At 40.7% G+C, this 27,847-nt stretch overlaps 1 protein-coding gene across 27 annotated transcripts in view; it reads left to right on the forward strand.

Annotated features, from left to right (window-relative positions):
• KALRN (kalirin RhoGEF kinase) overlaps positions 1-27,847 on the forward strand; it is a 692,638-nt gene that overhangs the window by 390,256 nt on the left and 274,535 nt on the right. For 18 of the 27 annotated variants that reach the window (XM_034957211.2, XM_034957212.2, XM_034957221.2 and 15 more), the window contains 7 exons: positions 2,872-2,991; positions 6,526-6,744; positions 10,365-10,514; positions 13,419-13,533; positions 17,635-17,750; positions 18,238-18,360; positions 26,648-26,830. In XM_034957211.2, the coding sequence (XP_034813102.1) occupies positions 2,872-2,991; positions 6,526-6,744; positions 10,365-10,514; positions 13,419-13,533; positions 17,635-17,750; positions 18,238-18,360; positions 26,648-26,830 (1,026 nt within the window). The remainder of the gene's footprint in view (positions 1-2,871; positions 2,992-6,525; positions 6,745-10,364; positions 10,515-13,418; positions 13,534-17,634; positions 17,751-18,237; positions 18,361-26,647; positions 26,831-27,847) is intronic. The other 9 variants (XM_034957216.2, XM_034957220.2, XM_063602550.1 and 6 more) reach the window with 1 other exon arrangement.

The raw sequence follows: 27,847 nt of genomic DNA on the forward strand, positions 1-27,847 counted from the left end.
TTGAGTTTTGAAAGTAGTGTGGAATGTTAGAACTGGAAATTATCTTTAAAGATCATCTAACCTATTAGGTAAATTGTTGCCTAGAATGATTGATCAATGTCAATATTCATTTTACAGTTTGAAAAATGCTTTTACATTAATTATTTTATTTTCTCTTTACCCCATCCCTTATGCGAGGAAAGTGTTCACATTTTACAGATGAGAAGACTGAGCCTTAGGGAGCTTAAATGATGTTTGCAATGTCACACAGCTCAAAATTAGTAGAACCAACATTTTCTCATTTTAATTATGATGTTTCTTAACTTGCACATATTTGTATGCTCACAGAAGAATAACTAGCCAGTTTTATGAACCTGGAAGATTAAAAATACCAGTAATAGAAAATTATACCAACAAGGGTTATCAGTGATCAGAGTAAAAGGATAATGATGACAAAACAGCTAAGGAAGCTACATCACATCAGAATATGCCAATAAGCTCATACAGATTCTGGAATAAAGCTCTCTTCTCATTAAGAGAGGTATAAATAATCACATCATTATCCAGCTTTTCTCCAAACTAAAAATCACCACCAGTACCATCATAATCATCAGACTTTACATTTTACACATTGTTGCATCAACCCTGCAATGCAGAAAGGGAAGGTACAATTATCCTTATTTTACAGATGAGAAAACTGAGACTCAGAGGGGTTAAGTGATTTTGCCAGGTAAGTAAAAAAGCCAGATTTCTGACTCCAAATTTTATGTTATTTCTCTACTATGCCAGTTCTATGTCCAGGACTGACTCATTCCTAGGGTTCAGCCCCACCCTGGAGCTAAGCCATAGATATAAACTACCATGCATTTTTAGCTTCCTAAAATCAAATCTCCCACTTTAAAGTCCTGGAATGCCTTTTTAAACAGCATTTAGTAAATAAAAATGAATAAGGAAATGATGTTATATAATTTAAAAAGTAGGTACTGAAACCCATGATGTTTCTAAATGGGAAGCTGGTAAGTAGGGATCCCACCACCATAGCTATAAGTCATGTTTCCTGTTGGCTGAAACTGGAGGGAAAAATTTTCTAACAAAACTGAAGAGACCCAAAGGGAGTCAAATTGTCCTACAGACATTGATGTGTGATGCACTTGGAGAAGTGGTTTCTCTGACACCCTCAAATGAATCTTCAGACCAAACAAAATGCAGTCAATCATGGCAGAGGGACACTGTGAGCTCCATTTCCCAAAGAGATGAGGCATTTGGGCATGCAGTCTGTGAATGCATGTGCCCAAAGTTACAGGCAATTTTTCAAAATCATTAGCACCTCTAGCCAACCAGCCACAGTCCCCCAGTGACAACAGGGATTTCACGTGAACACTCTGAGCAGTTATTTCCTGTAACTAATTGCTTTACACATTGGCATCTCATCTACAATCTGCTAGCTTGGCCATGAATTAACATCTCAATCCAAGTAGCCCAGCTTCAGTGGGATTTATGACCTGATGTTATCTATGCACAATAAGGCATGAGTCATTTTTTGCCCAGGGATGAAATTTGAGAGGTGCCTATGAGTTCTAGAGCATGAGACTGGGCTTGGTATTTTCTAATTGTTCAATGTGAGGAAGTAGAGGGGAGAAAAATGTGAAAGCAAATCTGAAACAGATAGTGGTGTCTTCTCCTTTGGCATGAGGTGACAGATGGGTGGTATTTACTGATCTTGAATTTTCAGAATAGCTTTTATTTCTTCTCCAAGAAAACTCTCAGACTCCCTAATAAAGAAAGTGTTTGGCAATGTTCTGGTGACCAGACACCAGGTAGGTTTTTAGAGCTTAACTCTTCCAGTTGCATTATTTGCTCTGACTTTATTAGCTGGATAATTGCCACATCCCCATTTCACCTAGAACTGTCTAGACAGTGTCAGCTGTTTCTTCTTCTATCCTAATATTCCCTCGTTGAGTTTTCTTTCTCCCAGTGATTGTTAACATCACATAGAAGTTGTATTCAGCCTACCCATGGCCTCTAAATAATTTAAGTCAATTATATTATAGCTTACTCCCCTTTTTCTGATGATCCAGAATATGGGTTATTACTTCTATTTTGCTTGTTTTCTTTCTCTTTTCTCCCTTTTTGGGGTTGTTTACCTACTGAGATTCAAACCTGCCTACTCTTGGTTATTTTGCAAGGTAGAGGAAATTAGACTCACTGCTCAGGTGTGACCTGGGTATTCTCGATTACTTCAAAAACTACACCACACCCATTATATGCAAAGTACTGTGCTAGGTACTATGTGAGACTAAAATACAACTAATATATTGCCCCAGATTTCAGGAAGTTTATGTTCTCAGTGGGGAATGAAACATAGGTTGAAATAAAGAAACCAGGAAGTCTGTGGTGAATACCGTAACGGTGGTACATACAAAATGATATGCTTGCACTAGATGAAGAAGAGATTGTTTCTAGCAGGAGAGATTAGGTGCAAAAGATTTCCATAAGTTGTTGTTATTTGAACTGGACCTTATAAAAAAAGAAAAGGATACCAACAGATGGAATTTATTTATTTATACCATCCTATGTTCCAGAAGGAAGTTTAGACATGCATACAGTACAACCACGTTAAGTAATGTTTACACTATGTGGGTGAGGAAATTGGGACAGAGGGGTGACGTGGAGCTGGGAATAAAGCAGGTACATAAAATAAGTACCTTATGGCACAGGTACTCTGTATGATTGGGGAGATGACCATTTTAATTATGGAGACATTTGCTGTCCTCTCTCCAACAGAAGATAAAAGATAGTGAGCTCTCCAACTGAAGTCCCCATGAGAGGAAGCAACAGCTCTGGGGAAACTGTGGAAGGCCATTCACCTGTGTGCTTGTCCCGATTCCCTAGGTTCTGGGATGGATCCGCAATGGAGAGTCAATGCTCAACGCCAGCCTGGTCAATGCCAGCTCTTTGTCGGAAGCAGAGCAGCTGCAGCGGGAGCACGAGCAGTTCCAACTGGCCATCGAGGTAACACCCAAATCTGGCTGCACTGTCCTCCCTTCGCCTTTCTGCTCTGTACCTCAGGCAGGGTGATTCTCAGGTGTGGGTGTTCCTTCAGGCAGCGAAGGCTGTACCCCTTCTAGTAGAATGGTCCAGGGAGCCTTCCTCTTACCCAAGAATTGATAGGGAAGCAAATGCAAGGGTTCATCCCCCAGGGAGGCCTGGTATTAGAAAACAAGTATTCACACTTCATATGAGAATCTTTGTTACCTCTCAGTACCTTCAACCTTTAAGGCCACTGGTACATTGGTTTTTTTATACATTCTAAATATGTACCATGTGAGGAAATGTAAAACTGAAAGTTTAGAAGTCACTTCCGGTGCAAATCACTCAGGTTTGAGGATAAACAAGTGCAAAGGTCATTATAAATTAGGATCCTGTTTTTAACCATTTGGTTTACATGTAACCCTTAGATACTATTGTCAGAGTCTGCCTTTTAACAAGGATAATGAGCATTGGAGCAGATTGCACCAGATATTTTTACCCCGCTGAAAGTAGTTGTTCAATAATGCTGGTAGAACAATATTTAAAGAATAAACTGCAACCAGAAGAAGCTCATCAACAGGGGCTTTTTAGAAGGCTATTTAAAAATAAAACTTCATTTATGATAATCTAATATAAATTTTCTCTTGCTTTAAGTACCCTTAATTATCCTTTTTAACTAGGACATTGTCCTTCCCAGAGAGACTTGAACTGATTGCTTTAGAGTGGTGTAGGAAAAAGAGTAGGAAATGGGACGTGGGAACTATATTAAAAATAAAATAAGTTAATTACCAATGGGAAAAGAGACAGAATGAAAACTTCAAAGACATTCATTACTTATGGTTCAGTATAGAATTCAACCCACTTCTGAGTGTGTAAGAAATGCAAAGATGTTATCTTTTACTAAAAAAAAAATTGTTAATGAGTCATTTCTACAACAATCATGGCAAAATAATAAAATTTTAATTGCCTGTGTCTTTTTATGCAGTAATCCAACTGATTGCTAGACATTTTTAAGCTAGTGTTGATTGATTGCAACCATTTAATTTCCTGGAAACCATCTTGGATGTATAAACAGTGTTAAGATGCATGATATTTTCTTAGGAACCATTACTAGTACTAGAAGAACTGTCTGGGATTTGAGATTTAAAAACAAACTTCATATTGCACACACAGCATCAGCAAATCATTTTCTAAGGCGGAATTAACCAAAGGAAATGAGTTTTATTATCATCAGCTGTCTCTATTGTAGCTTTCTGACACACCGAAATATCACAGTGTTAGGATGTATTCACTATAAAGAAAAAATCAGGATTGGGGTTATAATCAAGAATCGGGGCCAGACATGGTGGTTCACGTGTGTAATCCAGCAATTTGGGAGGCCAAGATGGGCAGACCTCTTGAGATCAGGAGTTCAAGACCAGCCTGGCCAAATGGTGAAACCCCATCTCTACTAAAAATACAAAAAAAAAAAAGTAGCCAGGCATGGTGGTGGGTACTTGTAATCCCAGCTACTCGGGAGGCTGAGGCAGGATAATTGCTTGAACCCAGGAGGTGGAAGTCGCAGTGAGCTGAGATTGCGCCACTGCACTCCAGCCTGGGTAACAGAGTGAGACCCTGTCTCAAAAACAAAAAAAGAATTGGGCACGTAGCAGTCAAGTTCCCATAGTCATAAGCAGCAACGAAGAAAATGAAGGCTGAGCGATCAGATTAGAGGTATAGCACAGTTATGAGGCATGCTGGGCAGAATGAAGACAGCTCTTGGCCATACCTCCTCTTTATCTTCAATGTAAAGGTTTGCCTCAATCAAATGGTGGGCAAGTAAGACCAAGTGTCATAACACACTTAAGCATCTCAATGAGCTTTTGAGGAAGCATGGGTAAATGTATTCACAGTGCTTGAAATGACTATATTCCACATGACTGCATATGCAATATGTATTCATTTGTGTTAGACACCATTTCATCTTTACAGAATAGAGGCTCACTAAGCATAAATACCTCTTAATCAGTTCTGGGTTTCTATCTGGATAAAACTTGATCAAATATTCTTGGAATTGATGTTGAGATATAGGCCACTTAGTCTCGAGAGGGCATGGCAGAGCAGTTAGGATTTCTAGAAGATATTGGGAATGAAAGGTAGGCAGAGTCTGCATTGCCTAGAAAAATGAAGGGAACGGAACCAGAATTGCAACATATGCTCCTTCTCCAGGTGGCCTGTGCTTCTCCTTAAATGTTTCCGTTCAGACTAGGTTCTCCATCAGAAGGAAAATATGCCAGGGAAGATAAGCTATTTCAAAGGGAGTGAAAGCAGTTGGGTTTGGCTTAACCCATTTTGACAGTGTTACTAGAGGCCTTTACAATGATTGTTGGTGGGGAGCATAATTTGACTTCTTTCTTGAACCCTAAGAAAGGACCCTGGGTTCCATCAGGGAAAATAAAAAAGTTAATAAAAAATAAAAAGTAAAAAAGTTAATAAAAAGTTAATAAATAAAAAGGATTTAAAAAAAAGAACTTCTGGTCAGATGTGGTGGTTCTTGCCTATAATCCCAGCACTTTGGGAGGCTGAGGCAGAGGATCATTTGAGGCCAGGAGTTTGAGACCAGCCTGGGCAGACAGCAAGATCCCATTTCTACAAAAAGTGAAAAATTAGCCAAGTGTGATGGCATACACCTGTAGTCCCAGCTATCCATCTACTTTGGAGGCTGAGGCAAGAGGATTGCTTGAGCCCAGTTCAAGGCTGCAGCAAGCCATGATTGCACCATTGCACTGCACTTCAGCCTCGGTGATAGATCAAGACCCTGTCTCAAAAAAAAAAAGAAAGAAAGAAAGAAAGAAAATAGACCTTCTACATATATATGTATCTCCTCAAGGGATATGAAAATAACATGGGGATTATGTATTGAAGTGAATTATCTCCTGCACTGTTATGCCCCCCAGTGAAGTAATTAAGGGATGATGTAGGAGGTTACTCTCTAGCTTTATTAACCTGCCAAATTTATTCCTTCAACTGGAACCTTTTTCAACTGATTATTAATGTTTTAAATGATTGCATTGTTAGCTGAGATTTGTGTTACATGAAGTTTCTTTTCATGTGCTGTCTATACTTGATCTGTAAAATGGGACTGCAGTAGTAACCTCCTTCGAAAACTCAATGTACAATTTTATTATTCTATTTGTAAAGGAAATTTATGAACCAATTAGTGAGCAGATTGATACATAACTTCTGTTTCTCTACTACAGAAACTGAAATGTTCTTAAAATCTAGAGTGCTGCAAGGAAAAAGAAAGAAGTGGGGACAGGAGTTAGGGTCGTGAGAGATTAGCTAATAAAAATGTATGATATTCTTTTTTTAAATATGCTTTAAAAATAATAATGTATTAATGGTCATGACAAAATGGATCAGTCATTTAAAGCTCTTTAACTTCTCTGCATCTTTTCACTCACGCCTCACTCCACCCCCTCCCATACCACGCCTGGGTTGTTCCCACGGACCTTTCTCTCCTCTCCTTGTGCCCAGTCCCTCTTTCATGCCACTTCCTTGCAGAAGACGCACCAGAGTGCCCTGCAGGTACAGCAGAAAGCCGAGGTGCTGCTCCAGGCCGGCCACTACGATGCCGATGCCATCCGGGAATGTGCTGAGAAGGTGGCCCTCCACTGGCAGCAGCTCATGCTGAAGATGGAAGACCGGCTAAAATTGGTCAATGCCTCTGTGGCCTTTTACAAAACTTCTGAACAGGTGAGGGAAAGGACTGTGGGGCTTGTGGGGCTGAGATTGCCAGGGGGCCATTTTCTGCCTTGCAGTGTAAATGTGCAGTACTTATGTCAGCGAGAAGCCTGTCCTTTCAGTACTAACATTTGAAGAATAGTTTGTGGAAACGCCACAGTTGACTTTCTTATCATCCTTTCCATTTGAGCACTGGACTATGGGGTTTGTCTCATAAATTTCTGAAACTCACCAGATCTATAGGGAGGTGTTGAAATAGAAATTGGGTGTATACTAAATGCTAGATTTGGGCAGTATATTAGTCAGCTGTTACCACCATAGTGCTGTGTAACAAAACAACCCAAAACTCAGTGACATAAAACAATGAACATTTATTTTTTTCTTAAGTGTCTTAGGTTCAGTTGATCTTGGCTGAACTTGGTAGAACTAGGCTTCGAGCTGCAGACAGGGTGTAGATCTGTTCCCATGTCTCTTGTCCTCCTTGACCTGAAGCCATCTCAGGCACATTTATAGTTAAAGGCAGGAATGCAAGAGTCCAAAATCTACCATACAAGTGCATTTCAAGTCTTTGCTTGTGTCATATTCTCTTTCATCTCATTGGCTAAAATAAGTCACATGGCCAAGCCAACATTAGTGAGGCAGCAATGCCTCCTATGAAGGTTGGGAGAGGAGAATGAATAGTTGCTGAACAATAATTAAATCTACCACAGTTAGGCATTATGCACTACTTGAAAAACACATGGTTCTTTCATTCCTTGGGCCCCCAGTGTAACGGAGGAAACACAGCTCTCTGTCATTGGGGAACTAGAAACACACCAGATAAGATGATGCTGCTGTGGGAGAAAAGGCAGGAGCTGGACAGCAGGGCCATAACGATGCAGTGTGTTACCCTTTCATCTGTACAGCAATATGCACAGGGCTAAGAGGATTTTTAAAATGATTTGGGTGCTGTTAGGGAATTCTTTTTATGAAACAGGTTTAAAACAGGAGTAATTTTACTCAGTGTGTAGTAGTTTCCTTCTCTGAATTGTTCCCTGGTAGAAATAAATCAGAGAATCATTCTCCTTGGATGACTTACAGGGACCATCGGAAAGTCTTCCTTGGAGCAAATATGACATGCGCATCAGAGGGCCCTGCAGCCAGGGTGAGGGTCTCCACCCCTTCTCTCAGTCCTTTCTGTTGCTTCAGAGGGATGACTCCTTTGATGGCCACAGAAGTGAGGAGCTGCAGACTAAGATGATAGAGAGCTTCCCCAGTTGATCCCTAGATTCAACACAGTCTCAATCAAATCCCAGCAAGCTTTTTTTTTTGTAGAAATTAATACATTGATTCTAAGATCTATATGGAAATAAAACGCAAATGCAAAGAATACAAATGCAAAGAAACTAGAACAGCCAAAACAATTTTGAAAAGGAAGAACAAACTTGGACAAGTCACACTGCCTGATTTAAGGACTTATTCTAAAGCAGCAGGGATCAAGACAGAATCGTATTTGGTATAAGAATAAACACAATGAGACAGAATAGTGGTTATAGAAATAGATCCACATATATACAGTCAGTTGATTTTTGACAAAAAAATTCAATGAGTGAAGGAAAGTCTTTTCAGCAAAGGATGCTGGACAACTGAATATCCATATGGAAACAAATGAGGCTTAATTCCTGTCTAATATGATACACAAATGTTAATTTGAGATGGATCAAGATGGTGAAGGACACTGGAGTAAGAGTCAAGAAATTTTACCCTGAAGTGACCTTGCCGAAGGTTACTTTACCCCTCTGGATTTCTGTTTCCTGTCTTGTTAAAGTATTTCTCATTTCTTCTAACTCCCAAATTGTTTGCTTCTAAGTTCAGTCCTATCATGGGACAGATCTCAAGTACTCTTTTTCTTAAAGTTTTTGCATGTCTTTAAGCTGTTTTATCTCAAAACATGAGCTGCCTGCACGTTTCAGGCCTTGCAGAAAGAAAGGTGTGATGCTAGAGATGGGACTAGAGAAGTCACCTCAAGTTTGGTGACAGATCTTCTCATGACATGAGAAGCATGTCTGGCTATGAGAGCGTTCTTCCTGGGACAGCTTTCAGCACATCTTTCAATTTAGTTCATAATTCAATGAATGCCCTATCCAAAGACATCTTTCATCTGGCTGGGCACGGAGGCTCACGCCTATAATCCCAGCACTTTGGGAGGCCAAGGCAGGTGGATCACTTGAGGTCAGGGGTTCAAAACCAGCCTGACAAACATGGTGAAACCCTGTCTCTACTAAAAATACAAAAATTAGCTGGATGTGGTGGTGGGCGCCTGTAATCCCAGCTACTCAGGAGCCTGAGGCAGGAGAATCCCTTGAACCTGGGAGGCAGAGGTTGCATTGAGCCGAGATTGCACCACTGCACTCCAGCCTGGGTGAAAAAGCTAGATTCTGTCTCAAAAAGAAAAAAAAAAAAAAAAAAAAAAAAAAAAAAGACGTCTTTCATCAAAAGACTTTCTCAGAGAAGGCCAAAGATAGTCATAGCAGTTCTTCCCTACTGCCATATCCAAACAAGTAATCAAAGTCTATTGAAGGAAATCCAATCATTCCCAAAGTCTATTGAAGGAAATCCAGTATCCATGGGGTATTTGTTCCAGGACCCCTCACAGATATGTACATTCTCCCATGTAATTCAAATCATCTCTGGATTACTTGTAATACCTAAGTATTATAGTAAATAGTTGTTATATGCTATTGTTTTTATTTGTATTATTTTTTATTGCTATACTTTTTAACTAAGTATTTTCAATCCATAGTTGGTTGAATCATGGATGTAGAACCCACAGATTTGGAAGGATGGCTGTATAGGTATATGAGTTTCAATTTTCTGCATCCTCCTCCAGGCCCTGACACTAGGCTGCCTTGGTTTTTCCACTATGGGACCCAGGCTGAATTTCCCTCCAAACTCCCTTCAAAATGCTTTTGCTCTCTTCTGAGTTCATTTATAAGGTCACTTAGCGTGACCTCTCAGCATCTTTAGAACTAAAAAGCTTCTTAACTGTCTTTTAGGTTAACCCAAATTTGTTACCCCTCTACAGGAAATGTGTATTTTGTAATAGAGGTTCTGGGGATGTCATGTCCTATGGTGGGATTTTTGAGACATTTTTCCCCAGGGGAGGAAAAAGATGACATTCATTTATGCCCTGTAAACCATACAACATAGGCAACTTCCTCCTTTGTCTCTGCTTGAGGCTCCTTACTATGGGACAAGTACAGATGGTCGGATAAGTCAAGTATCTTCTCCAAACCTCATTTCCTGTTCTACCTAATTTATAGTTATTGTGAGATTATAACAATATAATGTGTAAAAACACTGAAACTCCAAAGATACTAGACTGTCTTACTTTCTTACTTTACCTACTATTCCTAGGTAATGTCATCAACTCCCATAAAAAGATGATTCCAAAATCTGTATCTCCAGTCATCATGTCTCCCAGGTTTCAGACACAGGACTGTCACTGCCTCCTGGATTTCTCTTAGATGTCTCAGAGGCATTAAACTTCTAATGAAAAATGTCATATGTGTAGGCTTCTATAGGCTGAAGGTCCTCAGAGAATAATTCCTGAATAATTAATTTACTGAGTCTTTTCTTCCATGATTCACTAGGTGTGTAGTGTCCTGGAGAGCTTAGAGCAAGAATACCGGAGAGATGAGGACTGGTGTGGTGGACGAGATAAGCTGGGGCCAGCGGCAGAGATCGACCATGTCATTCCCCTCATCAGCAAACATTTGGAACAAAAGGAGGCCTTTCTTAAGGTCAGAGCACATTGTCATGCAAGGGCTCAGACTCCTGGCCTTGGCCGCCTTGTTCTTTCATCCTCTTTCTCTTTCTCTTTTCTTTCTTTCTCTTTCTCTCTCTTTCTCTTTCTCTCTCTTTCTCTTTCTCCTCCTCCTCCTTCTTCTCCTTCTCTCTCTCTCTCTCTCTCTCTCTCTCACACACACACACACACACACACACAGCTTCAAACATGCTTCCCAGCCCCTCTTTTTTTCTAACCTGTTCCCTAAAGGGGTAAGGGAATGTAATGAAGATGTTGACTGGTTAATTTCAAAGGGTGAAAGGTTACATTTCCAACATTTATTTCTCTCTTGCACTTTTTGTATAGTTAGGCGATCAGGATACACTGTTACTACTACTGCAATCTTCAGATATCCCAGTATCCCGTGGATGTTGTTAACTGAGAAAAAGACATGCTTTCATTCAGTTGTGTTTGGCTAATTAAATTATTTTTTGATAGTAATATCAAAAAGATATAAGCTTAGATATAAAACATGATTAAAATATTTTATAAATGGAAGATGCAAAAATTAGGGTAAGAATTAAAGAAATGAATTTGGATGCCCTATTTATTTATCAATCTAGCAATTACCAATTACCAACACACATGACACTGTTCATTCTTCTGTATTAAGAGAGAAATGCCTTATTCCGAATATTCTGCTAGAGCCCTGCCTTCTGAGGGAGGAAGCACAGGCCTGCTCTGCACAGACTGTCAGCTGGTGTGGGAAGTCCTTGTGAGCCTCCTTCCCCAGCCTTTGATCTTCTCCTCTGATCGCCTCTCTTCTGTGTTCAAGCTCATCTAAAGGCTGCATTTGCTCTGAGATTTCTTGCTTTCATGTTCTGCTTCCTCTCAGGTTTCTGGGAATAGAAGAGACAATTTTTATACCCTGACATGTTGCCATTGATTTTATTCAATTCTGTAATTAACTGCCTTTCTTTTATTAGGGATTTTCTCTACTTGACTACCACTTTGAGCTTAATTTTTATTTTTTTTAAGCTGGCCTCTCCCTGCCCTCCTCCTATCTATCTGGTATCCGCACCTATATGGGTCAGAACCTCTAGTAATCAGCTCTTACTAATAAGACTAAATAGAAATTCTTCTGTGCAGAGCTTATGATGATTTTTTAAAGTTTTCCCTATTACAAAGCAAATTTTAAAATGGAACAATTTAAGTAGAGCATATAAAAATCTCAAACAGAAGTGTAAATATATTTCTTCATAAAATTAAAAGAAAATGTTTCTATTGAAGAAAGAAATAGAAAACCCTCTGGTCTGATGTTTTCCATATGTCCCTGAAACCATAGTGAGAAGCTCCCTGTCACTGTGGGAATGATATGCCCAGTAAATAGAATATTGAGCTCTTTATTTGTATTCATTAGTTGATCCACTTGAAACTCCTTAAGCTGAGACCACCATCAAGCTGTTTTATTCAGGAGCCTCTGTGTTCATGGACACACCAGCAGGCGTTTGTGTACCAGATATTCCAGATGCCTTTGTTGCTAATTTTTTTATATAACCAGAAAATTATAAAATTTTATAATTGTTTCTATTAATTATATAATAATTTTTAATTATATTATTTGTAGGATCAGAGGGAAAGTATGAGATTCTAAAATTTTACATTTCAGGGTGTGTAGAAGAAAAAAATTTCAAAGAAAAATGAAATAAAATTTCAGTTTTATCTAGAGATAATTTAATTCTGAAAACTATGGATTAAAAATTAGTATTTATTACTTTACAACCAGAAAAAAAACCTGCTTTGTAGAGAAATCCAGAAAATACTAGGCTTGAGAGGAACAAGAAATACTGTCAGTCATCCTAGATCCTAGATCTGTGTTGCTTCCTGGCTCCTGCCCTTTCTGGGCTCCAGTCTTGTCCATCAGCACAACAAGGAGAATGTGATCAGCCCTCTCTCTGCCACCCACAGCTAATATGAGTCGTAAAGGGGGTAGGTAATATAACAGCTGTTAGTCCTTTATGTAGACTGGCATTCTTCAACAATAGAATGCTTATTAGTGATATTTAGATGAGGGGGACTTCACGGGCAAATAAGTCTGAAAAATGTTGGTAATTTCCATTTAGATTTGGAATGTAGGGTTAATAGATGTGTTTACCAAATTTACTTGCTCAAGTCTAAGTCACACTGATTTTCAAGTGGGTTTATGTTTCCTGAGCTTACACCAGTGGTCACGTAAGAGGCATTCTGGTGGCTGAGGAAAAGTAGGCTGAGAGTGAATGTTAGTAATGCCTGGTCAACATAGAAGGAGACGAGGGGTGGCTCATTTCTGATTTTTATCTGAGATGGAATGGGCAGAGACACAGGGAGTAATAGTAATTCTTCACTTGACAAAAGGAAAGCTCAGAAGGGTGAGCTCCATAAATTGGAATTGGAGTCTCCATGAACCAGTGGTGACTTCCAGAGCTCTGCTCCTTCTAGATTCCTTCAGAGTTCTTGAGCCTCCTAAAAAGTATAAGGAGGAGCCAGGTGCCATGGCTCATGCCTGTAATCCTAGCACTTTGGGAGGCCAAGGTGGGCAGATTGCTTGAGCCCAGTAGTTTGAGACCAGCCTGGGCAACATAGTGAGACCTCATCTTTACAAAAAATGCACAAAGTTACCTAGGTGTGGTGGTGGGCACCTGTAGTCCCAGCTACTCAGGAGGCTGAGATGGAAGGACTGCTTGAGCCTGGGAGGTGGAGACTGCGGTGAGCTATGATCATGCCACTGCACTGCAGCCTAGGCAACAGAGTGAGACTCTGTCTCAAAAATGAAAAAAAAAAAGCAAAAGAAAATATGGAAGGAAGGAGGGTATGCCTTCTCCATTGTCTTGGATTCCATACACCTGCTGGGACAGGGGCCTCACAGCTTTGTCTTTCCCAGGCCTGCACCCTGGCTCGGCGGAATGCTGAGGTGTTTCTCAAGTACATCCACAGGAACAACGTCAGCATGCCCAGTGTCGCCAGCCACACTCGGGGACCCGAGCAACAAGTGAAAGGTCAGTGAGAGACCTGCCCAGCCACCAGTCACTTCAGCGACAGCCCCTCCCTGAAATATACCATGTACCCAGTTTTCACACAATCTCAAATTTCCTGCTGCTTCTCCTTAGAAATGAAAATGTATGATGTGGGATGGTGTGGGCAGTAATGATTCATGGTCAATTTTTAAACATGCATCAAGATCTGGAAGGCAAAAACAAGGATAAAATTTCCCCAAGTATTTTCATTTATCTTAGAGTCTGGACAGCACTGCCTAGTGGAATTTTCTGAAATAATGGAAATTGCCTGTATCTACGCTGTGCAATACAGCAGCTATTGAGCTAGTGCAACTGAGGAACTAAATTTTAACTTTTATTTAATATTAACTAATTTAAATGTAAATTACTGATTTTGATTCCTGGTTAATATATTGAACAGCACAAGACTAGGGTGTCTTATAGCCTAGGAACAGAATGTGGACTGAGAATCCTAAAACCAAATGCTGACCCTGGATTTGTCACTGATTGATTAAGCCTTTTAAAACTTTAGTTTCTTATTTAAAATGAGGGGAGCATCTAGACTCTTGCTCCTCAAATTGGAGTTCCCAGACCAGCCACATTGACATCCCTAGGAGGGTGTATGAAATATAGAATCTCAGGCCACACCCAAACCGACTGAGTCAGAAACTGCATTTTGGCACTTTGGGAGGCTGAGATGGGAGGGTTGCTTGAGGCCAGAAGTTCAAGACCAGCCTGGGCAACATATTGAGACCCCATCTCTACAAAAAATTAAAAAATTAGCCTGGTATGGTGGTGTGCCTATAGCTCTAGTTATTCAGGAGGCCGAGATGGAAGGATCATTTGAGCCCAAGAGCTGGAGGCTGCAGTGAGCCATGTTTGCACCACTGTACTCCAGCCTGGGCAATACAGTGAGACGCTGTCTCAAAAAAAAAAAAAAGAAAAGAAAAAAAAGAAAAAAAGAACAAAGAACCTGCATTTTGGCAAAACTGCCCAATTCTACCAACCAGGTGATTTGTGTGTTCATAAAATTTAGATAAGTGCTATTCTACATAATCTTTAATATCTCCAAATTCTAGAAAGTCTATGATAATAAATACATAACTTTTAAAAATTGCCTATTATCTGACCATGTGAAACTTAAATCATTATCTGTGGAATTATTCTGACCATGCAGAAATTAGCCTTTGAGTGAGTAAAGAGTTTAACAAATGTCATCTTGCCAAGGCAGAGAAATATAACTCTGGAGCCCGAGGCTAGGAATGGAACCCAAGCCGACTTGGAGTGAGGAGTGGGGTATGGGCTTGGAGACACCATGGACAGGGTAGGGTGCGTGGTCTGCTTAAGAAGAGCTTCCCTCTTTGCTCAGATAGCTCAAGAGTTGGAGAGAACAGAGGCCACTGGAAAGAATAGAATCAAAGTTCCCTACAGAGAGGAGGGAGCAGAGTTTCTCTTCCAAATGTGCTATTCTATTTGTGGTCAGGGGACCTGTGGGGAGCTGGTATTATGTCACTTCTTCCAGCACATTTGAAAGCATATGTTCTGGCTTCCAAATGTAGATGGGAGCTTGGGTGAGGCCAGCTGCCTACTGAGAGACCACATATCCCACCTACACCTCTGCATGCTGAAGAATAACAGGCACCCAGAGACAGTGGGAAATGCCTACATCTTCTTGGAGGCAAGACCAAGTTGTTGCCCATGTAAAAGCTTTCGAGAAGAGGGGGGAAAATAATCCTGAAACTCTTTATGATTTCTGCCAGATCTGGGTTGATTCCCTCAGTCACAACATAGAGGGAGCTTCAATGAGCAAAACTCTGGCTAGGGAACATAAAGACTAAAAGAAATGGGTTTCTACTCCTTCCTTGCCCAATTGAAGCTTCCACCTGAGCAGGGACCTACAATCCCTTATATATCAGTTTCCTTTTCACCTACTACCTAGACTCAAAGCCAGTGCCATGTATTTTTGGCTTTTTTATGCTGCTGGTTGTTATATGGCTGCATAACAACCAAGAAATTCAATGATATCCAACTGTAAGCATATGTTGTTGAAGTGGCTGTGCATTGGCTGAGGAGCAGCATCTCAACTGGGCTCAGCAGTACAGTTGTGCTTCAGTCTGCAAGTCTAGCTAGCTTGGCTCCTTCACTCCAGGTAAGATCTTGTTTGCTCCACGTGTATTTATTCTGGGACCTGGGTCGAAGGGGCAGCAGTTACCCAGGAGAATTTCCTATAGTGGTGATAGCAGAGGTACAAGGAGCAAAGTCAAGTCTGCAAGTACATTCCAAGGCCCTCCTTGTGTTTTATCTGTTAACAACTCATTTGCTAAAGCAAGTTATGTAGCTAAGCCAGAGATCAGTTGGGAAGTGAGCAACTGTACTTGCCTCTTTGGGAAGGAATGAAAAAGTTACATGATAAAGGCTTAGATACAGGGAAGGGTGAATGATTGGACCCAAAAAAGGCTGAGCACAGTGGCTCACATCTGTAATCCTAGCACTTTGGGAGACCGAGGAAGGAGGATCACTTGAGCTCAGGAGTTTGAGACCAGACTGGGCAACATAGTGAGACCCCCATCTCTACAAAAAAAAAAATGTTTACAAATTGACTGGGTGTGGTGGCGTGTGCCTATAGTCTCAGCTACTCAGGTGGCTGAAGTGGGAGGATCACTTGAGCCTGGGAGGTTGAGGCTGCAATGAGCTATGACTGCACTCCATCTTGGGTGACAGAGCAAGACCCTGTCAAAAAAAAAAAAAAAAAAAAGAACAAGAAAAAGAAAGAAAGAAAGAGAGAGAAAGAAAAAAAAAGCACTTAGTCTAAAAGATGAAAAACAGATTCTGTCCTCAGAAAGCCTAACTTGGCTGGGGAGGTGAGAATGAAGGAGTATGAAAAGTACATAAAATCAACAAAAACTTCTCAGTGCAAGCACTTCACTTTGGGTTGTACCATCTTCATAAAGCATAGAAAGTTGTACTTTATAGTCTTAGTAATATGGGAGACCAAGGTGACTAACAACTCAGGCTCTGAAGTCAGATTTGGCCCGAATCTGAACTCTGCCCTTTCCTATCTGAACAACCCTGAGCTAGTTACCTTCCCTACGCTTTCTCAAAAGCTTTCTCTAAACCTCAGTTTTCTCATCTGTATAATGGAGATAATAATGGTGCATGCATTATGGGGTATTATAAAAATGAGTGTCTTCCACATACTGAGTATGTGATATTCATATGGTTATTATTGTATATTTTGTTAATATCTAATATGGCAACAGGAAGCAGGAAGAAGACATAATAAAATAAATTTGATTGCTTCCAGCATAGAACATACTATTTAAAATGCTTAAGACATCTATCCACGTACCCAGCTATTCCTGAAACAACAGAAAATTTAGAGAGGGAAATAGCATGGACTGAACACCTAACCATGGCCCACTTGCTTTGCTATATTCCTTGTATATACACTCATTTAACATCACTTTTAGCTTTTCTTATGATCACATCCAAAACAACATGGGCCCAGAGACAACATGAAGACATAATTCCAACACACCTTCCCTATGACCACTATTTAGAAGTGTTTAGAGGCTGTGCCGTTAAAGTGCTGTGTGCACAACCTCTTGTGCAGGTCCAAGAACATGGCTCATGATGTGGGTTGTCAAGCCAGTGATACCAGCCCTCATTCCACTATAAATCTCCTGCCTCTCTTCTAATGAGTCCTTAAGAATGACTGAGATTCCTGTCAAGGTCCACCCATGCTCATTAGACTCTGGGGGCCAATTGAATTAGTTGCTTCCTAAGATTTCTTAGAACCAAGGACTAATTTTGCTATAAAGAGAATCGGGGTCATTTGTAAGTCACTGGTGTTATATTCTTCCCACCTTAATTGATGGAACTCTCATCAATGGGCTCTCCCCCTAGACTCCTCGACCTTGCTCGTTTCTAGGAAATCCTTTCTGTATCCAGCTTTTGCTCCCTTTCTTCTGATGCTGGATTAGTCTCATGGGGATGCTTGAAATCACAGTCATGGTCACCTGGCACCTGGGCCGTGGGGCTGAAGGGGTTGGTTGGATTTGCTCAGAGCCCCTTGTGACCATCGTGCATCTCCTCTGCCCACAGCCATCCTGAGTGAGCTCCTGCAGAGGGAGAATCGTGTGCTGCATTTCTGGACCTTGAAGAAGCGGCGGTTAGACCAATGCCAGCAATATGTGGTGTTCGAGCGCAGCGCTAAGCAGGTTGTCCAAAGCTTTCCCTGGCACTATCTCAGTTCTGGGGAGCATACAGAGGCCCATCACCAAGGCTTAGTCCAGAAGAGGGCCACAGCAGCAAATTGGGGATGGGAGTGGGGAATAAAGAAGAAAGAAAGCAGGTTGTCACCTGTCAGCAATTCAGCATTTACCAAGCTCTCTGTTTTGAGTTTGGTACCAGGAGGTGTGAGGAAATGCTAGGTCACCCACTATGCCCTAATTCCTGGATGATATTGGGGCTGGCCTAGAAGAGTCCTCAGTCTACTGGGGGAGACGCTCTCTTTGCTGGTAAATGTTCCAAAGCAAGGGAGGGCTCATTCATAAAAAAAACAACTCCAGAGCTACATGCCAATCAAATTGTCAGTGTTTCCTGGGTCCATTAAGTTATCCCAACAATAACCTTCATTGTAGTATGGCATGTTTTCCTACTGACAGCTGCCTTTTGGGAGACTGGATGAGTTGTTTCCTCCCATAGGCGCTTGACTGGATCCAAGAAACAGGTGAATTTTACCTCTCAACACATACCTCCACTGGAGAGACCACAGAGGAGACTCAGGAACTGCTGAAAGAATATGGGGAATTCAGGGTGCCTGCCAAGGTAGGAAACGTCCCAGAGCCTCCCCCAAATCCACCCAGAACTCTCCATTCTGGCCAATTTCACATTATGGAAGCAAAGACAGCTTCTGTAAGCAAAAATACCTGGCTACAGTGGCAAGGGGGGAAGCATGTAAATGTCCTAAAGGATTGTCTCTTTAGAAACCTGAATACCCAAAGAATTGCAGCTGCTGGGTAGAGCAGCTGTATGCAGGAAGTCAACTGCTATATACTGTGCTTCCAGATACTCATCTTCATGCTCCAGGTTCTGGAATCTGCTGTGTTCTTTCAGACCAAATCAGGGAAAAGGGTGTATTCATGTAAAAATATCACATGTGCATGTGAACACTGCAGATATCCACATATTCTTGCAATTTGAGTGGTTTGGGAAGTCCACCTTATTAGAAGGGCTAGTGACTATATATGGGTATACAAAACAGGTGAATTTCTCCTTTTCTGAGCTATTTCCATCTGGCCTCAAACCTGCTCATGAGCTAGGCTAGGCTGGGTCTCTGGGGAGCAAAATGTGCAAGGATGTACATACCAATTCATACCAAGATTGTGGGAAATGCTATAATAGAAGGAAACCTGATTTTCATCTGTTTTCACAGCCAGGATTTGATCTGAGGATGCTTGGGTTTGAATGAAAATCTGATCTGTCTCAAGTTCCTCTTTGTAACGTCCTCATCTCTCAAACGGGGCTCCTTGCCACATAGGAGGCTTTTTTGGCATCACTTCCACACAAAACATATGCTCTTCCCAGGTTGAGAGATGCTCTTGTTGGGGTCAAGGTGGGAAACATCCTATCCGGAGATCCCTCTGACACTATAAGGAATGTTCCTCTGGTTTGGTGTGACAAAATTAGGCCCTTAGCCTCATTCCTGAGCTGATATTTCAGAAGTGGTTATCCACTCTATGAATCTTTTCCTATGAACTCTCAATATTGGGGAGCCTCTCCCTGCATCCTTGTGAGTTTTGGGCCTTTTTGTCTAATGCAAAAAGCTATGAGCACAGATAAGAGACTCATTTCAATACCAGTAAAAGCAAACAGCACAAAGAAGGTGGCAGATGCACAGAACCCTATTCAAATCCAAATTAAAATGGCTGTGAATTAACAAGTTGGCTTTATCCGCCCTTCTCCAAATAGGGCTCATAATGAGCCATTAACAGGCTGAATAGTATGAGATCCATTGGTGTTCCTATCTGCATAGGGTGGATCACAGCAGATACCCAGAACTTCATAGGATCAAAATCTTTCCATAATCAAAGTGGAAATGTGAAGAATTGTTCAGTCAATCTTATTCATCCTACCTTTGTAACCGTCTTCATATATTTCTCCTCTTTTTCATTCACATAGCTACTACCCTGAGCTGTAGTAGCTTCCTAATTTGATTGCATGCCTTTGGTCTTTCCTTCCTTCCAATCCACCCTGTCCTTTATTGCTATTCATCTTTAAAATGCTACTTTGGTCACATAACCACCCAGATCAAGAACTTTAATGATTTTCCAATGCCTTTAGGATAATGCTCCACAACTCTACAGCTGTGCCACCCTACCTCCCCAGTTTTATTTTCAATTATTATTTTATGCAGGCTTTATGCTCCAGCTGAATGGATGTATTGTCTTAGCCTCTGAGAGATACATCATATTCTTTTTTGTCTATGTGCCTTTTTTCATACATTTCTCTGCCTGGAATACCCTTCCCTTCCCTCTAGTTTGTGCTTTTTAAGAGGAGCCCCTCCTTTCCACTCTAGAGCCTCCTGCTCTATGATCCTTCCCACATACCAGGATATGATCCAGCTCTTCCCTGCACTACGGCCCTTGTCCGTATAACCCTTCACCTGGCACAGACCATCTCTCCTCCAGTAATCTATGCAATGTTATCGCCTATATAAGCCGACAGGATACTTAAAGACAAGAACCACACTATTCATTTTGAGTTCCCTAGGTTACCTAACTGCATTTTACACATTCAGAGGAGGCTACAACCATTCAAGACCATAAGGAAAAAAGGAAGTTTGAGTAGATTCACCCCCTCCTCATTTATATTTAATATGAATCTTCTACTTTGGCTGTCTATGTTCTCTGTCCCTCCCGATGTAACTATCATGTTCCAAATCTCATGGTTATTCATATTAGAATATCTACAGGATAACAAACCCAGTTGAGGAGCTTCTGATTAGAGGCAGCAGCCTCCTGCCCCACCCTAATCCCACTTTCCAGAGGTAAACCTCTTCTAATCAGCTGTCTTTGATTATAATCTTTATAACCAATAAAATGAATTTGAAATGGAAACCAAATTGACCTTTAGCCACAAGAGAATACATACGGTGGCCCTTATGGTTGAATAGGGCAATGGAGTACATTGAATTTAATAATACTGTGGTCCAAAGGAACAGACCAAGTAGAAGAACCATTGGATATAGAAAGATACTTTCTATGTAAAAGCTCACAAATATAAGAATAAAAATGAAATAAAAAGTTTGAATGAGGAAAAAAGGAAAACATCATTTTCATGTTGTGGTAGGCCTATACACAGTCCATTAAAAGTATAGAAATGGTATTTTCCTATTATGGGTTTCAAAATGTATAAGGGGTCAAGGCACACGGCGATGGGGAAGCTTAGTCATCATGACATTTGAAAGAACTCCATTTCTTCTAAAAGTAAAACTTTTTAAAGATTATCTTGTTTTTCATTTTTTACAAATTCCATGGTTTTTACTATATTCACAAAGTTGTGCAAACATTGCCACTGTTTCGTTCCAGAACATTTTCATTACCCTAGAAAGAAACCTCATGCCCATTAGCAGTCACTCGGCATTCCCTACTCTCCTCAACCCCTGGCAACTATTCATCTGCTTTCAGTCTCTATGGGTTTGCCTGATTGGGCATTTCATATAAATGGAATCATACAATATGAGATCTTCTGTGACTGGCTTACTTCCCCTAGCCTAATGCTTTCAGGATTCATCCATGCTATTCGCATGTATCAATCCTTTTTTCCTATTTATTGCTAAATAGCATGCCATTTCATTGATATACCACTTTTTGTTTACTATTCATCAGTTGATGGACATTTGGGTTGTTTCTGGCTTTTGGCTGTCATGAATAATGCTGCTATAAACCTTTATATTCAAGTTTTGGTGTGAACAGATGTTTCAGTTCCCTTATGTGCATACCTGGGAGTGGAATGGTTGGGTTATATGGAGTTCTACTATGTTTAACTTTTTGAGGAACTGCTAAACTGTTTTTCAAAGTAGGTATACCATTTTGTACTCTCACCAGCAGTTTGTGAGGGTTCCAGTTTCTCCACATCCTCACCAACACTTGTTACTGTGTCTTTTTATATAGCCATCCTAGAGGGTGTGGAGTGGTATTCATTGTGGGTTTTGATTTGCATTTGCCAATGACTAATAATGTTAAGAAAATACTTTTTTAAGCTGGTAATTTCATCTCTGAAAATGAAAGAAGCCTTGAGATAAACTGGACTTAATTCATCTTGACAAAAGAAAATTAAGTAGTAATGAAAGCAACTGGAGCCTTAGCTGAACTAAACTATGTTTTCCTGAGATTCAGATAGCAAGAAAAAGGGAACACTGGGGTTGTCAGATGGTACTTTAGACCGAGAGAGGTAGAATCTAAACAGTTCAGATAAAAGATAGGCGTGATTCTATTTCTGAGACTCTTTTTTTTTTTTTTTGTGATGGAGTTTCACTCTTGTTGCCCAGGCTGGAGTGCAGTCATGTGACCTCAGCTCACTGCAACCTCCACCTCCTGGGTTCAAGTGATTCTCCTGCCTCAGCATCCCATGTAGCTGCGATTACAGGTGCTTGCCACCAGGTCTGGCTGATTTTTGTATTTTTAGTAGACACAGGGTTTCACCATGTTGGCCAGGCTGGTCTTGAACTCCTGACCTTAGGTGATCCACCTGCCTTTGCCTCCCAAAGTGCTGGGATTACAGACATGAGCCACCGTGCCTGGTCTTTCTGAGACTCTGAAGAGGAATATAGTTCATATGTGATGGAAAGTTTTGAAAATTTTGGTTCTTTTATGTATAATAACAAACAATCCCCTGCTGAATGAATCAGAAGATGTATTTCAAGAAACCTATTCACCTGCACAAGGAGCTCAGTAAATTTGTGTCTACAAAAAAAAATTGATAAGGAATATCAATATTCCTTATTATTATCTCATTATAAGGAATATCAATAATGAAAGGCAAATATAGAAAATTATGAGATTATAAGATTACTATCAAGAAGACAAAATCTTAAAGTCTTGTAAAATGTGCTAAAGTCAAAAGGGCTTTAAAAAAATTTACTCAGAGTGAGGCTCACTGATTAGAGGAAGATCATAACCAAAGATAGAAAGAAAGGGAAGGAGGAAAAGAGAGAGTGGGGAGGGAAAGAGAGAGGGAGAGATAGAAAAAAAATAGAATTACTGAACCTCTTTTTTGAACCTCTGTCTTTTCCAGCAGATAACTAGAATTCAAAATGGAGAGGCAAAACATAAATTAGGGGACACATGAAGCCCAAGATAAGTGAGCTCTCAGGTCTAGATTTCCAGGCCCAGATGAATTATGGTACCCAAAGTTTCCCTTTTGGCCACAAGGTCATGTCCATACTTCTGAGCTTTTCATTCAAGAACTGCTGCAGTCTGACCCCATTTTATTAGTTTCTATAAGTTACTGTCTTTGGAGGAAAGATTTGAGTTTCAAGTAGGCTTAGGTTGAACGAGAAAAGATATGTATGGCCACGTGTGGAAATAAAGAAGATAGAAGCGATGTGTCTGAACCTCCCAGAAACCCAGAAAAAGCTCAGTGACTCAGCCCCATGGGAAGAACAAGAAATGTGGCATAGTGTCACCTCTGGAGATGAAAACTGGAATGTCACCCAAGACCAAGGGTGTCTCAAGCAGCCACGTCATCTGGTCATCATCTGAGAGTGGAAGACCAGAATCTGTGTAATGTTCTACCATTTCTATGCCACAGCTTCCTTTTTCTTCTTCCTCTCTGCTTTCTGTGATTTCACTTCTACTCTGCAACCAATCACCCAGATCCCTGTCTGTACAGTTTAAATCCTCAGGGAAACAACCCCAGTTGACCCAGCTTATTTCTAGTCCCCTATTTAGACACAGCTTTTAGGCCAGGACACCTCAGAAGTCACTGGCTGCATCTTGATGGGCTGCCCTCATAAGACAAGTTTTTACCTCTGATCTCAAAAGCTGTGACCAGGCATTTGGCAGGTCATGTGGTGCCACCACAATCACCTATGTATAAGAAACCATTTCAGAATACTCCCAGTGGGGACCATGGCCATGGTTGATGTCTAAGTGCACTTATCCAATTCATGGGCCAAATTTATCATCTACTTCTTCCCAATAAAAATCTTCAACTCTTGCTGGTCTAGCTTTACTCACCTCCAAACACAAGATTTGCTCATTCATTCATTCAGTCAACATTGATGGTATGCTTACTATTTTCTAGACACTGGAGATATACAAATGAATAAGATATAATACTTACCTTTTAGGGTTCATGGTCTAATGAAGGAGACTTATAAATAATGTGATGTATGCTAAAATAGAAGCATGTATGTGATACTGTGGGAACACTGGGAAGGCATTGCCCACTTGTTTTTTGGGGAGGAGAGGAGAGGAAAAAGGGCATTCAATCGAGAGTGGGAATGAGTAGGAACCACTCATCACAGCAGGAGAGGCATGCAACATTCAACATGGCTGCAGTGTAGGGAATGAAGAGCAGTGGAGACAGGGCTGCTACAAAGGTAGGTGGAGCCGCATGGGGAAGGGCGTGTCTACACTTCCCTCTACCTACTTCCTAAGGATGCATCTAAACTCATTTTACTGTCTCTTTGCTCCTCTAGTCCCCACACATACATAGAATACTCTTGGTCACAAACTATTTGCTTTGCTGACTCCGAATCACAATTTTGATGTTTTAAGATATAATTTTCTCTGGTAGAGCTGCCCTAGTATGGCTGCTGCCACCAGCTGGCTGTAAAACCCTTTCTTATAGGTGGAGTCACTTTACCAAGAGCAGAGAATATGTATTTCCAAGACTTTTCCATAAACACATGGTCTCTGTTTTAAGTAAATAGAAAACCAAAGAAAATTGTTTTCAGGAAAAATAAAAATAAAAAACACCCTACATGCAATAAGATGAAAGTCCTCAGGATGCTTAGACACTGGAGATATATAAATGAATAAGATGATTAAAAAGGGGTTCAATAATTCTAGTTTAGATAGAATCAAGTAGATTCTATTTTGAATAGAATCTGCTAATTCTATCTTAACCAATTCTCCCTGTTATTACTCTGCCTTTTCATGGCTGAGGAGATGTTTCTGCTATCCTCACACCCACCTCCTTTCCTTCACACCAAAGCTCTTGCCCTTTATCTTCCAGTGCCAGGCACCAGCCTACTGTCCTGAGATAGGAGAGGCTCCATGTGCTGAGTGAGCTACTGGAGAGCTGGATCCCTGGTCCCTGGTCCCTGGCCATGTGTGCGGCAGGCAGAGCACTCTCAACTCTCCTCTCTGATGCCCTCTTTCTCCAGCATTTCTTGGGAGGGTTGATCTCTCATGGGAGGGTCTGTAGATAGGCCTGGAAGGAGCAGATGGGGTGAGGATAGTAGAATAAAGAAAGAAGGGCTCTGTTGTTTTTTCTGCTGTTGCTCCAGTGATGTTTTGCCTCAGTTTCCCTGATATCTAGATTGTAGCATGGTTTAAACCTTGGACCCACTTTCCTCCAGTCCAAAAGATAATTTTTCTTCTTAGAATAGTATTTAAATGTTCTTTCCTTTCCCTGAGCAATTTTAGAGTTTGAAAATCCAAACTTAGGATTAAAAAATGAGCAGCAGTCTGCTTGTTGGGTGTCTCTCTCATTCCCATGACTTACCCAGCTTAAGTACTGCTTCTCCGTGAGACCTCCCCTACCCATGCCTGTCCGCCTTCATTTTCTCCTTTTAAAATTCCTATAGTGTTAACTCTACATTCTCCCATTTTGACATTCAATTACATAATGCCCTGAGTTATTTAACTACTCTGTGTGAAATGAAGATTTTTTCCTTTTGTTTGACCCCCAAGCCCTGAACTATAGCTCTTTACACAGTACTATGGACCAAGTAGGTATTGAACAAACTCTTGCTAAAAATGAAATTAATCCAGTAAACATCAGAGTTCTACTTTACCTAGTCCTATAATAGATGATGGCTTTATTAACCTCTTTCTCCTGCTCTCTAATGGAAACTAAAGACAAGATTCTGGTGGTGACAGGGACAGAGTTAACTCTTAAATCTGCTCATTGTATTTATTTAGATCCTGGCATGTGCCAACTTATATGAGGTTTAGAGCTGGTACAGTGGAGGGGGGAACTAGGAACTAAAGGGCAGAGACAAATAGGCTCTGTTTGCTCCCTGGTAGTATGAAGTTGGACCAGCCCTAAGCCTCTCTAAGCCTCAGATTTTTTTCATCTGTGGTTCAAAGAGACCTGCATCACTTCCCTCCACCTACTTCCTAAGGATGCGTCTAAACTCAAATGGCTTTCAGATACAGTAACACACTATGTAAATTAAAAGCATATTAATGTAAGAGATTCTTACATCAATAATAATGTTAATGTTTATGGCTTACTGAGTTCTTACTGTCTTCCACTGTACTAAGCATTCTACATTTGTCAACTCATTTAATACACCAGCCCTCTGAAGTAGGATCAGCCCTCCATATCTACAGGTGTCGCATCCATGGATTCAACCAACCATGAACTGAAAATGTTTTTTTTCAAATGGATGGTTGTGCCTGTACTGAACATATACAGACTTTTTTTGTTCTTGTCATCATTCCCTAAGCCATACAGAATAACAACTATTTACTTAGTATTTACATTGTATTAGGTATTGTAAGTAATTTAGAGATGATTTGAAGTGTTCCTGAGGATGTGGGTAAGTTGTAAGCAAAAACCACACCATGTTATATAAGGAACTTGCATATCTGGATTTTGGTATCCATGGGGGGCCCTGGAACAAGTTCCCCCCACCCCAGCACTGAGGGATGACTGTAATATTATGATTTCCTTTTTGCAGATGAAGAAATGGAGGCACAGAGGGTTTCAATAACTTGCTCGAGATCTCCCAGTTAGTAGTAACAAAGCTGGGATACATACCCAGGTAGTCGGCTATGAGGTATCTATGGCTGCTCTAAACAGGAAGAGAGGATTTGGGGTGAAGGGGCAGGAGAATAAATGTAATCCAGTAACTTAAGGCCATCTTTTGGGGCAGCAAACAAAGGAGAAGGTGAAGCTTCTGATTCAGCTGGCCGATAGCTTTGTGGAAAAAGGCCACATTCATGCCACGGAGATAAGGAAATGGGTGACCACGGTGGACAAGCACTACAGAGATTTCTCCCTGAGGATGGGAAAGTACCGATACTCACTGGAGAAAGCCCTAGGAGTCAACACAGAGGTAGGCAGGGGTATTGTCCTCTGGGACATCCTCCCTTCTCATCTCCCTGAGCACCACTGCCCTCATCGCCATGGAAGAAAAGCATGTTTCCAGAGCAGTTCTTCTGAGCTATTGACCCCTAGAGCGCTTGCCTTGTGTGGCTTTTCTAGTGGGGAGTGCTGGGTGGATCTTGCTGATCCATTAACCTTCAGTCCCCTGTGATTAGTACTCTATACATTACAAAATCGACTGGCCAGTAGTGGGGCCTATGGCTACAGAACAGAGTTTTTCTCTGTATAGAGTTAACTGTTGACTTTGAGAACCAAAAGCTTTATCTTGGCTTCATAAGTACCATCTTCCACCCAATTATGTTAATCAGCAAATGATTAGAGTCCCCAGTATATATAATAGTGCTCTTTCAAGAATAAGGGGTGCAATTTGTACAAGGGTTATTTGACATTTCAACCGAACAGAGGTACAATTTGCCATGAACCAGGGAAGATGGACTTTTAATCTCTTCTTTATAATAGGGGTTAGTAACCTGTGAATTAAGAGCTTAATACAGCCTGGCAATTTAATCCTAGGATGTCTAATTCTTAAATCTTCAAATAGGCTCATGATCTGAAGCAGAGCAGCCTGGAGAGTGAAGTGGCCAAACTACCTAAAGTTGAGAGAGTTAATGTCTCCCCCAGGCTTTAATCTGTGAGTTTTTATCTAGGAAGTTCCATCATATATAAATACCAAATGGTGGTTAAAATTAGCAGGGATGAGCAATGAGAAAGTTCAGTCATTGCTCTGTTATTTAGCTTTCTGTTTCCAAGGGAAATTTCTTGTTTAAATAAATATATTTGATTTGATTATTTTCTTTTGACAAATGAAAGATGTTTTTATATCTTTATGTGTTTTTGTTTCACATCTATTTTAAATGGTTAAGAATCAGTCTTAGACTAATTTACGGGTGTGTTTAGATTTAATTAGGACCAAAGGCCTTGGGGAAATAGACACATAATTATCAAATATGTTCATTGTTTTTTCTTA

Source organism: Pan paniscus, chromosome 2 (assembly GCF_029289425.2).
Source record: "Pan paniscus chromosome 2, NHGRI_mPanPan1-v2.0_pri, whole genome shotgun sequence".
Taxonomy (NCBI): Eukaryota; Metazoa; Chordata; class Mammalia; order Primates; family Hominidae; genus Pan; species Pan paniscus.